Consider the following 11,293-nt stretch of genomic DNA (forward strand, 5'->3'; position numbering starts at 1 on the left):
CATGTGCTGGTCCAGCCAGTCCGCTGCTCCCCACGCTCTCCAGCCCAGGCTGAACTTGTTGTTCTCTCCTCCCCAACTGCCTGAGTCACGTGGGAAGGGCCGTCTCCTTCTCCTGGTGAGGGTCAATTAGAAAGACAATAGTCCAGGTAGGGTTTTCAGGTCTGCTTCCTGAATTCCAGACCCAGGATAGCTCCACTCAGTCTGTCACAAGGTATTCATGGGGTGCCCCAAGGGTAAAGCCCGCTAAGACTGCTCCCACCTGTGACAAGGCTTAATCTTTCCCACATGAACGGTCCCTGGCTGTAGTCCCATATTAGAGCGTTTCATTGAAATGTCATCATATTTGAAGGGTCCTGGTATGGGCGTAAGGTTAGGAGAAAGAATAGAGACAGAATATGCCAACACAATGAGAAAAAAAGGCTGTAATCAGTTACCCCTGGCAGGAACATCAGACCCATTCCAGGAGGCTCCACTGGAGGGGTCGTGACACTACATCCTTAAAGAAAACTAGCTCTTGTACTCCCCAGAAGCCAGCAGCTGCCAGCGGCTCCTCAGCTCAGGGTGGGAGCTTATGAGCCTCCCCCAGCCCCACCCCACCTTGCTGGGATATTGACTGGCTTCATCTTCTTGGAGTCTTAGGCAGCCATGGCTGCTGTGAGCTCTGAGAGCAGAGGTTCTGTTTGTCTCTGATGCTCCCGAAGTCTCGCTCAGAAGTTTTAAACAGAAGCCCTAACACACTCCTACTTGGATGTTATACATGAGTTTCACATTTTTTCAGTCCAGGATATTGAACCCAGGGCCTTGTACATAACCAGGCCAGCGCTCTATCTACCATGCTGTATCCCCACTCTTGGCTTTTTTTAAAAACTGTTTTGGTCTCTGCTTATTCCTTTAATAAAATTTCTGGGTTTGGTTGAAGCAAGTAGAATCACACACCATATGTTTAAGGCCCTAGGCTTTATCACTAGAGCAGCAGTTCCCCCAAACAACTGCATTACAGAATTGCCTGAGAGCCGGGTGTAGTGGCGCACACCTTTAATCCCAGCACTTGGGAGGCAGAGGCAGAGGCAGGTGGATTGCTGTGAGTTCGAGGCCAGCCTGGTCTACAAAGCAAGTCCAGAACAGCCAAGGCTACAGAGAGAAACACTGTCTCAAAAAGCAAACAAAAGAATTGCCTGAGAATTTTCAACACACTAATTTTGATTCTTTGTGCTTTAAGAAGGCTGCTTTGGGGGCTGGAAAGATGGCTCAGAGGTTAAGAGCACTGACTGCTCTTACAGAGGTCCTGAGTTCAATTCCCAGCTACCACATGGTGGCTCACAACCATCTATAATGTGATCTGATGCCCTCTTCTGGCCTGTACACATCCAGACAGAGCATTGTCTACATAATAAATAAATAAATAAATAAATAACTCAAAGAAGAAGAAGAAGAAGAAGAAGAAGAAGAAGAAGAAGAAGACGACGACAGCCGGACGTGGTGGCACACGCCTTTAATCCCAGCACTCGAGAGGCAGAGGCAGGTGGATCGCTGTGAGTTCGAGGCCAGCCTGGTCTACAAAGTGAGTCCAGGATGGCCAAGGCTACACAGAGAAACCCTGTCTCAAAAAACCAAAAAAAAAAAAAAAAAAAAAAAAAAAAAAAGTCCGGGGGCTGGAGTGGTGCTCAGCAGTGAAAAGCTGACTTTTCTTCCAGATGATCAGGGTTTGATTCCCAGCACTCCATGGCAGTTCACAACTGTCTGTAACTCCAGTTCCAAGGTATCAAATGACTTCTTGTAGCTTCTGTAGGCACCAGGCACACATGCAGAGATCAGACATATGTGCAGGAAAAACACTTATACACATTATCTTTTTAAAAGTTCAATTCCCAGTCACCACATGGTGGCTCACAAACCATCTATAAGGAGATCTGGTGCCCTCTTCCGGTATGCAGGTGTACATGGAGTCAGAATATTGTATACATAATAAATAAATCTTAAAAAAAAAAAAAAAAAAATCTAGCTCCTGTATTTGAAGTCGGCTTGGCTTTGCTTTTGCCTTCAGAATAAAGTTGGGGTTTCTTATAACGGTATGTGAAGCTTCTAATGTCATGGCATCGTCCTTGTCTAGCATAAACTCTGGTTATATGCTACTACATCCATGCTCAACTATTTGATGCCCCCCCCAAAAAAATTATGTGTTCTCAAACCTAACAGATAGTAATGCAGCACTCACTGTAGGTTAAGCACGTCATACAGACACGGTACCCTCAACAGTGGCCATAGCACTGACTAGGAGGCTGTTCCTTTGTAAGCCATTTCAACTTACACTAAGTTCTGTAGAGAAAAAAAAAACACGATTAGGAAAGTGCTAGAGAGAAAGTGTAGTGGGAAGGCTAGGAAGGAGTTTTCTCTAGGAAGTATGCCTTCCTTAAGGGAGCAACGGCTGAAGGTAAGAGCAATACAAGGGTTCAGCCATGCTCTGAGCTAAGGTTTCATGTGGGAATACCGGTGTATCTCTAAGAGAAAGAAGGCAGGAAGCAAGCCAGGATGACTATAGTAAAATGAACGTGAGACTTATACAATGAGGTTGGAGTGGGCCAATACTTCTTTATGGTTCTAAAAATCAAACGAAGCTGAGCAGACCCTGTAGTGACAGCACTTGGAGGCCGAGTTGTCACGTGTGCTAAGTGCTCTGCCTTCCTAGCACCTAATCACTCCTTACGATCTTCAATGTTTTTAAATCTTTAGTTCTCTGAGACTAGACCTTGAACTCTACATGTGGCAGATGAGCTGGGTCCTTGACCCTTGATGCTGTCATCACCAGGTGACGTAGCCTGTACCTGCTGTTGGTGGTCTGAGGACCTCCACAGAGGAAACCTCGGCTTCCTCCTAAAAAGAATTCATGGAGAAGCCGATATGAGTCCGAGTTGGAGTTTATCGTGTGATTTTTTTTCAGATACACACGTAAGCATGGGAGTTAAGAGAGGTGCTCCAAGAGAGGAAACGCCACCGTAGTCACACGTCATGGTCTTTTTTTTTTTTTTTTTTTTTTGGTTTTTTCGAGACAGGGTTTCTCTGTGTAGCCTTGGCCATCCTGGAACACGTCATGGTCTTAGCAATGACACTGACACTATTTTTAAAGGAGTTTTGTCACAGGGTGCTTAATTGTGCTTTTGTTTCCACCGTAAACACAAGCTAATAGTATCGTGAGATTTGCCGCAGACCATACTTAAGTTCATACACACGCAGGCCCCGAGTCTGAATTGTTATTTTAACACTCTTATTTGAAGATATTTCTATAAAAGAAACACTGTAAATGTTGGCAGCCTTCACTACAGATGTTAACTGCTGGAATTCTTGATTGTCAGGGACGAGAAGCCCAGCGAGCGCTCCTTTTTCTTCCCTTAACCCCATGATTTTCTGTATTTCTCTCCTGCTTCCTAGGTTCTGGGATTGGACATGCACCATACCAAATAATCCCTGAAAATATCTTCTTTCAGAGAAAAAAAAATGAAGAAAGGGCAGTTTCTTCTTCGCCTATCCCCAGTGTAAATAGTCTACTTTATACAAATATGTGACACTGCCCTGGGACAGACTAGTTTCATTAGCCTGCTACCCTCACTTGACGACGTGTCGTAAAGTCCGTTGCTTTTTCAACAGCGGCGTGGCACCTCACGTGGGTCCTGACCTGCTGTCAAGAGAGACTGTAACACCCCTCGAGCATGCGGTTGAAGGCGGAACCATGGTGGCGAATAGTAGCGTTCGCCATGACATCAATTTTCAGGGGCCCGGACCGATCGAAGGCTGAAGCATTGTTGGGCGCGCTGTGATGACGCACAAAGTAGCGGGCCTTGACCCCAGCCGTCGTGGCGCACGGAGCGGAGCGAGAGCTGCCTTGGAGTAGGATGCATACTTATGACGCACTGCGGCGTGCGCAGTGACGTCAGCCGTCGCGACCTGCGGGGTGGGGCGAAGGCTGCGGTGGCTTAAGTCGCGCGCGCACACGTCGCATCTCCTTGCTTCCAGCTGGACCTTGGGTTTCGTGCGCGGGGAAGGCAGCCTGACGGGTGAGACCGCAGCCTTTGGGAGATGGCGGCGCTGTGCCTTACGGTGAACGCCGGAGATCCTCCGCTGGGTAAGGGCCGCGCCGCTGAGCTGCGCGGGTTGCATCATCCCGAGGGTGCGGGGCAGGTGCAGTGGCGGTCACGCCGAGGGAGACTGACGCCCCGGGACGGGCCTGCCCTGCGGGGAGCCTGGCCTCCGCGTGGTCCCGGCCTCTGTCCACGCGAGGTGTCGTCTCCGAGGCCCGCCGTCCCGGGCGTGGAGGGACAGGACGACAGCCCTGGCTGGGAGATGCTTGGCTTCTCCCAGACACGACTCCGTGGGGGTCCCACGCGGCTTTTAAAGTGGAATCGAAACCCTGCCTGCCGCAGAATGTCTTTTTGCGTTGTCTCCCCAGTTCTCATCGGGAACCTCCCATCCCTTCCTCGCCTCTCAGAGAAGATCTTAATTCGGTTGCCCCCATGCATGCGCTGTCGAGTTAAAGGGAACGAGGTAGACTTTCCTGTCAGCACTTGGAATTTTAATTGAGGCTGCCTTTGCGATGGTTGAAGGTAGTAATTACGGAAAGCCGAAGGAACGCTGCTCACCCATGCGACCGGGTGCTTTACTACACACCCTGTGGACCTAGTGAAGGCTCGAGTAAATGCCGTCCTACGTTCCGTTCAGAGTTGATTTTACAAAGTGGCCATCTCTATTGCTATATAGTTTAAGATTTCTGCCTTTTCGTTACTTTCTGAAATTACGCAAAATCATTTAACCATGAGGTGCACGGTGTAGACTCCGAAGTACTTTCTGATGTTCCAAAACTCAGCCCTTTAAATACTATTGGCCGTGTGCAGCAGATGAAATTTCTTACGATCTCAACTTTGACAGCAGTCTGAACCAACTGGGATGAAAAGACATTTATTTATGTATTAATGTGCTGGGATAGAATGCAAGGCACTTTGAATTTTAGGCAAGCAACACCCCCCAACCCTAAAAATAGAATGTAGTAATCATTTTGGAATGTTTTAAAGTGATAGCGTTTTAGCATATTAGTTCCAGTCCCAGTATGATAACCTGACAGCAAACGCATAAGCTCTAAAAGAGGTAAATTTGAATTTTGGTTTGAAATGGCACTAGACGATGTTGGTTAATCCTGGAGGCCTGAGTCCAACCCTGGCTGCTGACTTGGGTGAGGTTGACTGGTTCCTTGATTTGTTTTATCCTGTAAGGAAGGAGGAAACCCATCCAGTGCTGGTTGCCAGAATTGAGTGAGACTACAGGAAAAGTTCTTTCACATTGTAGATGTTCAGGACGTGTGTGTGTGTAAACTGCCACTGCCTTGAAAATTACTGCAGGGGACCATTAACTAGGTCTGTGTCCTTAGAACTCAGAACCACATTCTGCTAGTATTCTGGAAGAGAGTCTTAAATTTTGTTTTCATTTTGAACTTTTTTTTTTTTTGGTTTTTCGAGACAGGGTTTCTCTGTGTAGCCTTGACTGTCCTGGACTCACTTTGTAGACCAGGTTGGCCTCGAACTCACAGGGATCCACCTGCCTCTGCCTCCCGAGTGCTGGGATTAAAGGCGTGCGCCACCACGCCCGGCTCTTTCATTTTGAACTTAAGCCAGCTAGAGATATATAATATTTTTCTGCTTGCACCTCTTTCCCTCATTTTAAATTTTTATGACTTATTCAAATCAGATATATATTCTCTTTAAGCAATAAAATTGGATTAAATATTTAGAAAAAATGGATTATTAGCTTGTCACATTGTGTGTGTTAAAATACTTTCGAACTTAAAGAAGTGTACATAGACCTTTCCCTCCATCCTGCTTAAGAGCGTATAGCAGATTTGGTGCTTTTGCACCCAGAATGCTTCGTATGGAGTCTCCCTGCCTGACTTCCTACAGGAACCGTACATGGATAGACTTCTTCTGCCTGCCTAATGCACAGGGTTCACTACTGTTAATTGTTACAGTGGTGCCCAACAACCAGGAAGGACCATGCTTTGCTTCTTCATGTCCTGTTTGCCTGGTTTCTTTGAATGTGCAATGATTTATTAGCTTTCCCTTCGTTTTAATAGCTTTGACTTGTGAAGATGACAAGCCTCTTACTTGTGTTTCTCTTAATTGGGCTGTTAGATGTTTCCCTGTGGTTGGGTTTAGGCTGTCCATCCTTGGCAGGGATGGTATAACTATTCCTGCTCTACACTACAGCCCAGCAGTTGGTGTGTAATTTAATTTTCCCGTTCTCGTCTCCATCACTGAAGGTGGTGCTGCTTGCCTAGCCTGTCTGTCCCGCACCCCACTCCTGGTAGAGCTTTCCTTTGCAATTAAAGTCATTTTAATTGAGAGAACTTGGAGCTGTGCAGACATTTCTCTTTTAATGTACTTACTGGTTTCAGCTTCCATTAGTGCATCCTGCTTCACTTGGTTATTAAAGTGTGTGACCTTCCAATTTGACATTTCTTTTTACATTTGTCAGCATTTTTCTCATTTTAAATTCATAACAAAATAAATGTGAAATATTCCATTTTCTATTTAAAATTAATTTTGAGAATTAGTTTGACCTGAAATTTGCATTTATCTAAGTTCACTGATACTAATTTAATTGTATGTTTTAATATGCAATGGCATATATGTACAGACATGTGACATATATATATATATAAAACATATATACGTTATACATCCATAACCCATAACAATAATGCCAAATATTTCCATTACAAATAGTTTTCTCTGTCCCTGGCATCTGGTAGCCAGTGACCTGATTTTTTCATTTTGCTTTTGCTTTATCCTTAATATTTCATATACATCAACTCATACCATATGCATCTTTTTATGCACAGGATAGAGCTTTTGTGATTCATCTTGTTGCCTGTAGCAATAGGTCATTCTTTTTATATGCTAGGCAGGACTCCATTATGGACATACTAAAATGTATCTCATTTACTTGGATTGCCTTGATTTGTCTGTCTTTTTAAAATAGGCTACCTTTATGAAATCTCTTGTTGTCTTAGTCAGTTTTGTGCAGATTTAAGATGGTACCTCCAACAGGGTAGTGTGTAATGGGCAGATGTTTACTGACTTACAGTTCTGCAGGATGGAAAGTCCAAGACTCAGCGGGCCAGTTGTAGTGAGGTCTTGCTGTGTCATAGATCTTTGAGGGTTGGGGAGACAGCACAAACCCTCTTCACTGTGTTGCTCCCCTTCACCCTTTTCTTATTATTGAATCTAGGGTCCAGGCACCCTTGACGAGCCTTGGTCTTTAGGCTTTAGAAATGATCTTGTGTGTCCAGGCTGGCTTTGACCTCCTGATGTTGCTGTCCCAGTCTCCAGGGTGCTGGGAGTAAATGCAGGCTTCACTCTATAGGACACGTTTTTTGTTGTTGTTGTTGTTGTTTTTTAAGACTTATTTATTTATTATTTATACAGTACTCTGCCTGCATGTACCCCTGCACACCAGAAGAGGGCACTGATCTCATAGATGGTTGTGAGTCACCATGTGGTTGCTGGGAATTGAACTCAGGACCTTTGGAAGAGCAGCTCTTAACCTCTGAGCCATCTCTTCAGCCCGGGACCCATTTCTTAATATTGTGACCGGCAACTAAATTTCATCATACATTTTAAGAGAGAGGCAGACCTACAGACAATAGTCAACATAACTTACAGAGGAGACAAACACTCAAATCAGTGCACTTGCTTTCTATTATAACAAGCCTTGCAAGATTAATGCGCTTTCCTTGGGTGGGGCCCTGTTACCAGTGGAACATACAATTTCCATAGAAGTGAGTGTTGGTGCTGGTTGTCCATCCTAGCCAAAGTAAGGGTCAGCACTGGTGGTGAATTTACTCACTGTGTTAGGTCCTACAAGCTGTTTTAGAATTTGAGATCTGAACCATTTGACCTGCATTCACATGCTGACTGCTGCGCTAGGCCTGCTGTGTGATCGCTGCAAGCCTCAGCTTCCTTTCTGTAAGAGGGTTGCTAGAGAGATGAAAAGTTGTGTAACGTGAAGCACTCGGCACAATGCACAACACGTAGTATTCAGATACAGAAGCCACTGTTCTAATTTCTTCCTTTCTTCTAGGGGAGGAAAGGAATAATTTTAGTGTCACTAGCTGGAAGCTGAACACAGTTATAAGCAATGGATTTTGGTGTGCTGCTTCTCTAAGACCCAAGATTAACCTCTGTGCTGGGGGTTGGGGCACCACACCTTACAGGATTGAATACTGGGTTATTGATTCATCCTTACTGCTCTGTGACTCGGGTTATAAATACTACCTTGTTTTTAAAGAGAAACTTCCATGCTGTCATTTTTAGAGGCTCTGCTGGCAGTGGAACATGTAAAAGGTGATGTCAGCATTTCTGTGGAAGAAGGGAAAGAGAATCTTCTTCGGGTGTCTGAGTAAGTGCTTACTTACATTTGTGTTTTCTTTTCTGAACAGCATTTAAAACATAGAGCACTGAATTTTTCTGGGCTTATTGTACTTGCTAATTATGTGGGTTGTTCCTAGAAAGATGTTTCATTTTGTGTGCGTGTGTGTTTCAAGTGCGTGCACGCGCGTAGGCTAGAGGTCTTTCTTCCTCAGTATCCTGAATGCTAGAATTATAGGCCTGCACTACCGTGCCAGGTTGGTCACTGTTCTTAATGTTAAAGGGGACGGGATATAGCTAAGTGGTGAGAGGGTACTTATATTTTGCTTGAGGCCCTTAGTTCTCTCTCAGCACCACAAAATCAATCAATCAGTTAATTAGAGGCTTTTTTCAAATACCAGATTAGACCCTCAAGCCCTCACAAGTCCTTGTGATTCTGGGTGGGAGACTAACGGTCTCAATCTTGGTCCTGTTAGCTGTGAGCTGTATCAGCAGTGCTCTGTCCGCTGTTCATTTGGTGAACATGATGTCAGAATTCACAGTTCTTTCTCAGGTGGATGAAATTATCCAAAAAAGACTTTATATTTTACTTACTAGAGGAGATGTTTTCATTTATTTGGGAACGGGATGGAGTGGACAGGCGCGAGACATGACCTCCCTCAGTAACCCAGACTGACCTTGAACTCACCACAGTCTTGCCCCCAGGTGTGGAGGTGATGAGCTTGAGCCTTCGCAGGGTGCTTTACTAAAATAGGTATCCGGGATGGCCTAGCAGGGTCAGCCTTGTGGGCAGTGTGTTTTTAAATGATGCCCAAGACTGCTGTCAGCCAAGGTTTCTCTGACATTAAAAGTTTAAATCTGCTTACTGTTCGGTTTCACCCACTATAGACTCTGTTTTCCCAGGCCTTGTAAAGTTTTTTATTTCTACCTTCTGAAATCTCCTTGCTATTACTTTTACTTTTCTTTATGATTTTGTATCTTATAAAGAATTGGTTTTGCTAAAGACTCCCTCACTCTCTCACTTTGCTATTTTACAGCAATGATTTATTTCCTTCCTTCCTTCCTTCCTTCCTTCCTTCCTTCCTTCCTTCCTTTCTTTCTTTCTTTCTTTCTTTCTTTCTTTCTTTCTTTCTTTCTTTCTTTCACATGTTGGGTTTGGCTGTGTTGCCCAGGCTGGCCTTGAAACTCCTGAATTCAAGCACTCCTCCAGCCTCAGGTTTCCGGGTAGCTGGTCTTCAGTGGCTCACCACTGTCTGGCTTTGTTAGCATTTTGTTCTGATTTGACATGCTTCCTTCCCTTGAAAGTTGAGAAAACCAGGCCCTTAAACAGCAGTGCATCCCTGGCGTCTTTGCATCCTGTATTTTACTCTGTTATTCTAAATCCTGTTACATTTTTATCACCACTGATAAAAATTGAAAGTGAGGAGGGCAGGTATGGTGGTGCAGGTTTATAGGCTCAATACTCTAGCCCCAGGCAGGAGGACCTTGAGTTCAAGGCTAGCCCAGGATGTATGAGACCCTGTCTCAAAAAAGCAGAACAGCCTGTGAGTTAGCTCCTGGCTGAAAGACTGTTGACAAGCCAGATGTGCTGAGTTCATTTCTCAGCACCCACATGCGAAAAGGAGAGAACCAACTTGTCCTCTGACTCCATATGCAAGCTGAGGTACACTGGTACTCAAAATAGATGTGTATAATTAAAAACAAGCAAATTTGTATTCAAACATATAAATAAATACAATAAAAAATACTAAAATAACAAAAACCTAAAGCATGAAGTATGTCATAGAAAGTCTGCTCTAAAGTAAATAAAATTTTTGTTTTTTGTTTTTTTTCCGAGACAGGGTTTCTTTGTGTAGCCTTGGCTGTCCTGGACTCACTTTGTAGACCAGGCTGGCTTTGAACTCATGGAGATCCACCTGCCTCTGCCTCCCAAGTGCTGGGATTAAAGGTGTGCGCCACCACCACCCGAAGTAAATTAAATTTAAGTGGGGATTTCAGAACAGATTAGAATTTGAAGCTGGGCCTGGTGGCACTGTGAGTTTGAGGTCAGCCTGGTCTACAAAGTGAGTCTAAGACAGCTAAGGCTACACAGAGAAACCCTGTCTCCAAAAAAAAAAAAAACAACAACAACAACAACAACAACAACAAAAGAATTTGATAGAAACAGTATGATCAAATTACCACTTTTTTTACTATGAAGGAAGAAAAATCTGGTAAATATGTTAAGATTTCCATTTCCACATTTGTGACTCTTACAACTTTTGCTGTAGCAACTGTAATTTACATAATGCTTAAATTCTAGGAATGTGGTGTTCACTGATACCAATTCAATATTGCGCTACTTGGCTAGAGTTGCAACCACATCTGGTCTGTATGGCACTAACCTGATGGAACACACTGAGGTAAGCAAGGAATATTTATTTTTCTGTGAGTGTTTTGTCTTGTGCTTTCTGATATAGGGGAGCAGTGTTGTCCTCCTGTGCATTGACCTGTGACATTAGTCCTTATAAGAGTATGAACAGAACTTAATCATGGCCCTGAGGTAAGGAATGTTTGTGCTTGGTTTGTGATTTAAAGCAGAGACCAGTTCTTTTCTATGTGGTCCAAGTTAGCCTGTCAACTTACTATGGCCTGTGCTGGCCTAGAATTGGTGACTCTCCTGACTCCTGAGTGTATTGTAGCTGTGTCCCACCTTGCCTAGTTTGATTGCATGCTTATTTTCAGAAAAAATAATCTGAAGGCATAGTTTGAGTAGGCTTTTTACATTGTCATGCACAGGGCCTTGGGTGGGATCCCCAGCACTACAAAGGAACAGACTTTTCAGCTTTTAAGGTTCCCTGTCTCTGTCCAAACCAAGTCTGTTTTGGAGTATTAAGTGCTATCTT

General features: G+C 44.3%; 1 protein-coding gene across 2 annotated transcripts in view; it reads left to right on the top strand.

Moving 5' to 3' along the window:
• The first annotated feature begins 3,931 nt into the window (after positions 1–3,931).
• Positions 3,932–11,293, top strand: part of Eprs1 (glutamyl-prolyl-tRNA synthetase 1) — a 63,693-nt gene continuing 56,331 nt past the window's right edge. For both annotated transcript variants that reach the window (XM_051148092.1, XM_051148093.1), the window contains exons 1-3: positions 3,932–4,117; positions 8,355–8,439; positions 10,711–10,810. In XM_051148092.1, the coding sequence (XP_051004049.1) occupies positions 4,072–4,117; positions 8,355–8,439; positions 10,711–10,810 (231 nt within the window). In that variant the 5' untranslated portion in view covers positions 3,932–4,071. The remainder of the gene's footprint in view (positions 4,118–8,354; positions 8,440–10,710; positions 10,811–11,293) is intronic.

Source organism: Acomys russatus, chromosome 6 (genome assembly GCF_903995435.1).
Source record: "Acomys russatus chromosome 6, mAcoRus1.1, whole genome shotgun sequence".
Taxonomy (NCBI): Eukaryota; Metazoa; Chordata; class Mammalia; order Rodentia; family Muridae; genus Acomys; species Acomys russatus.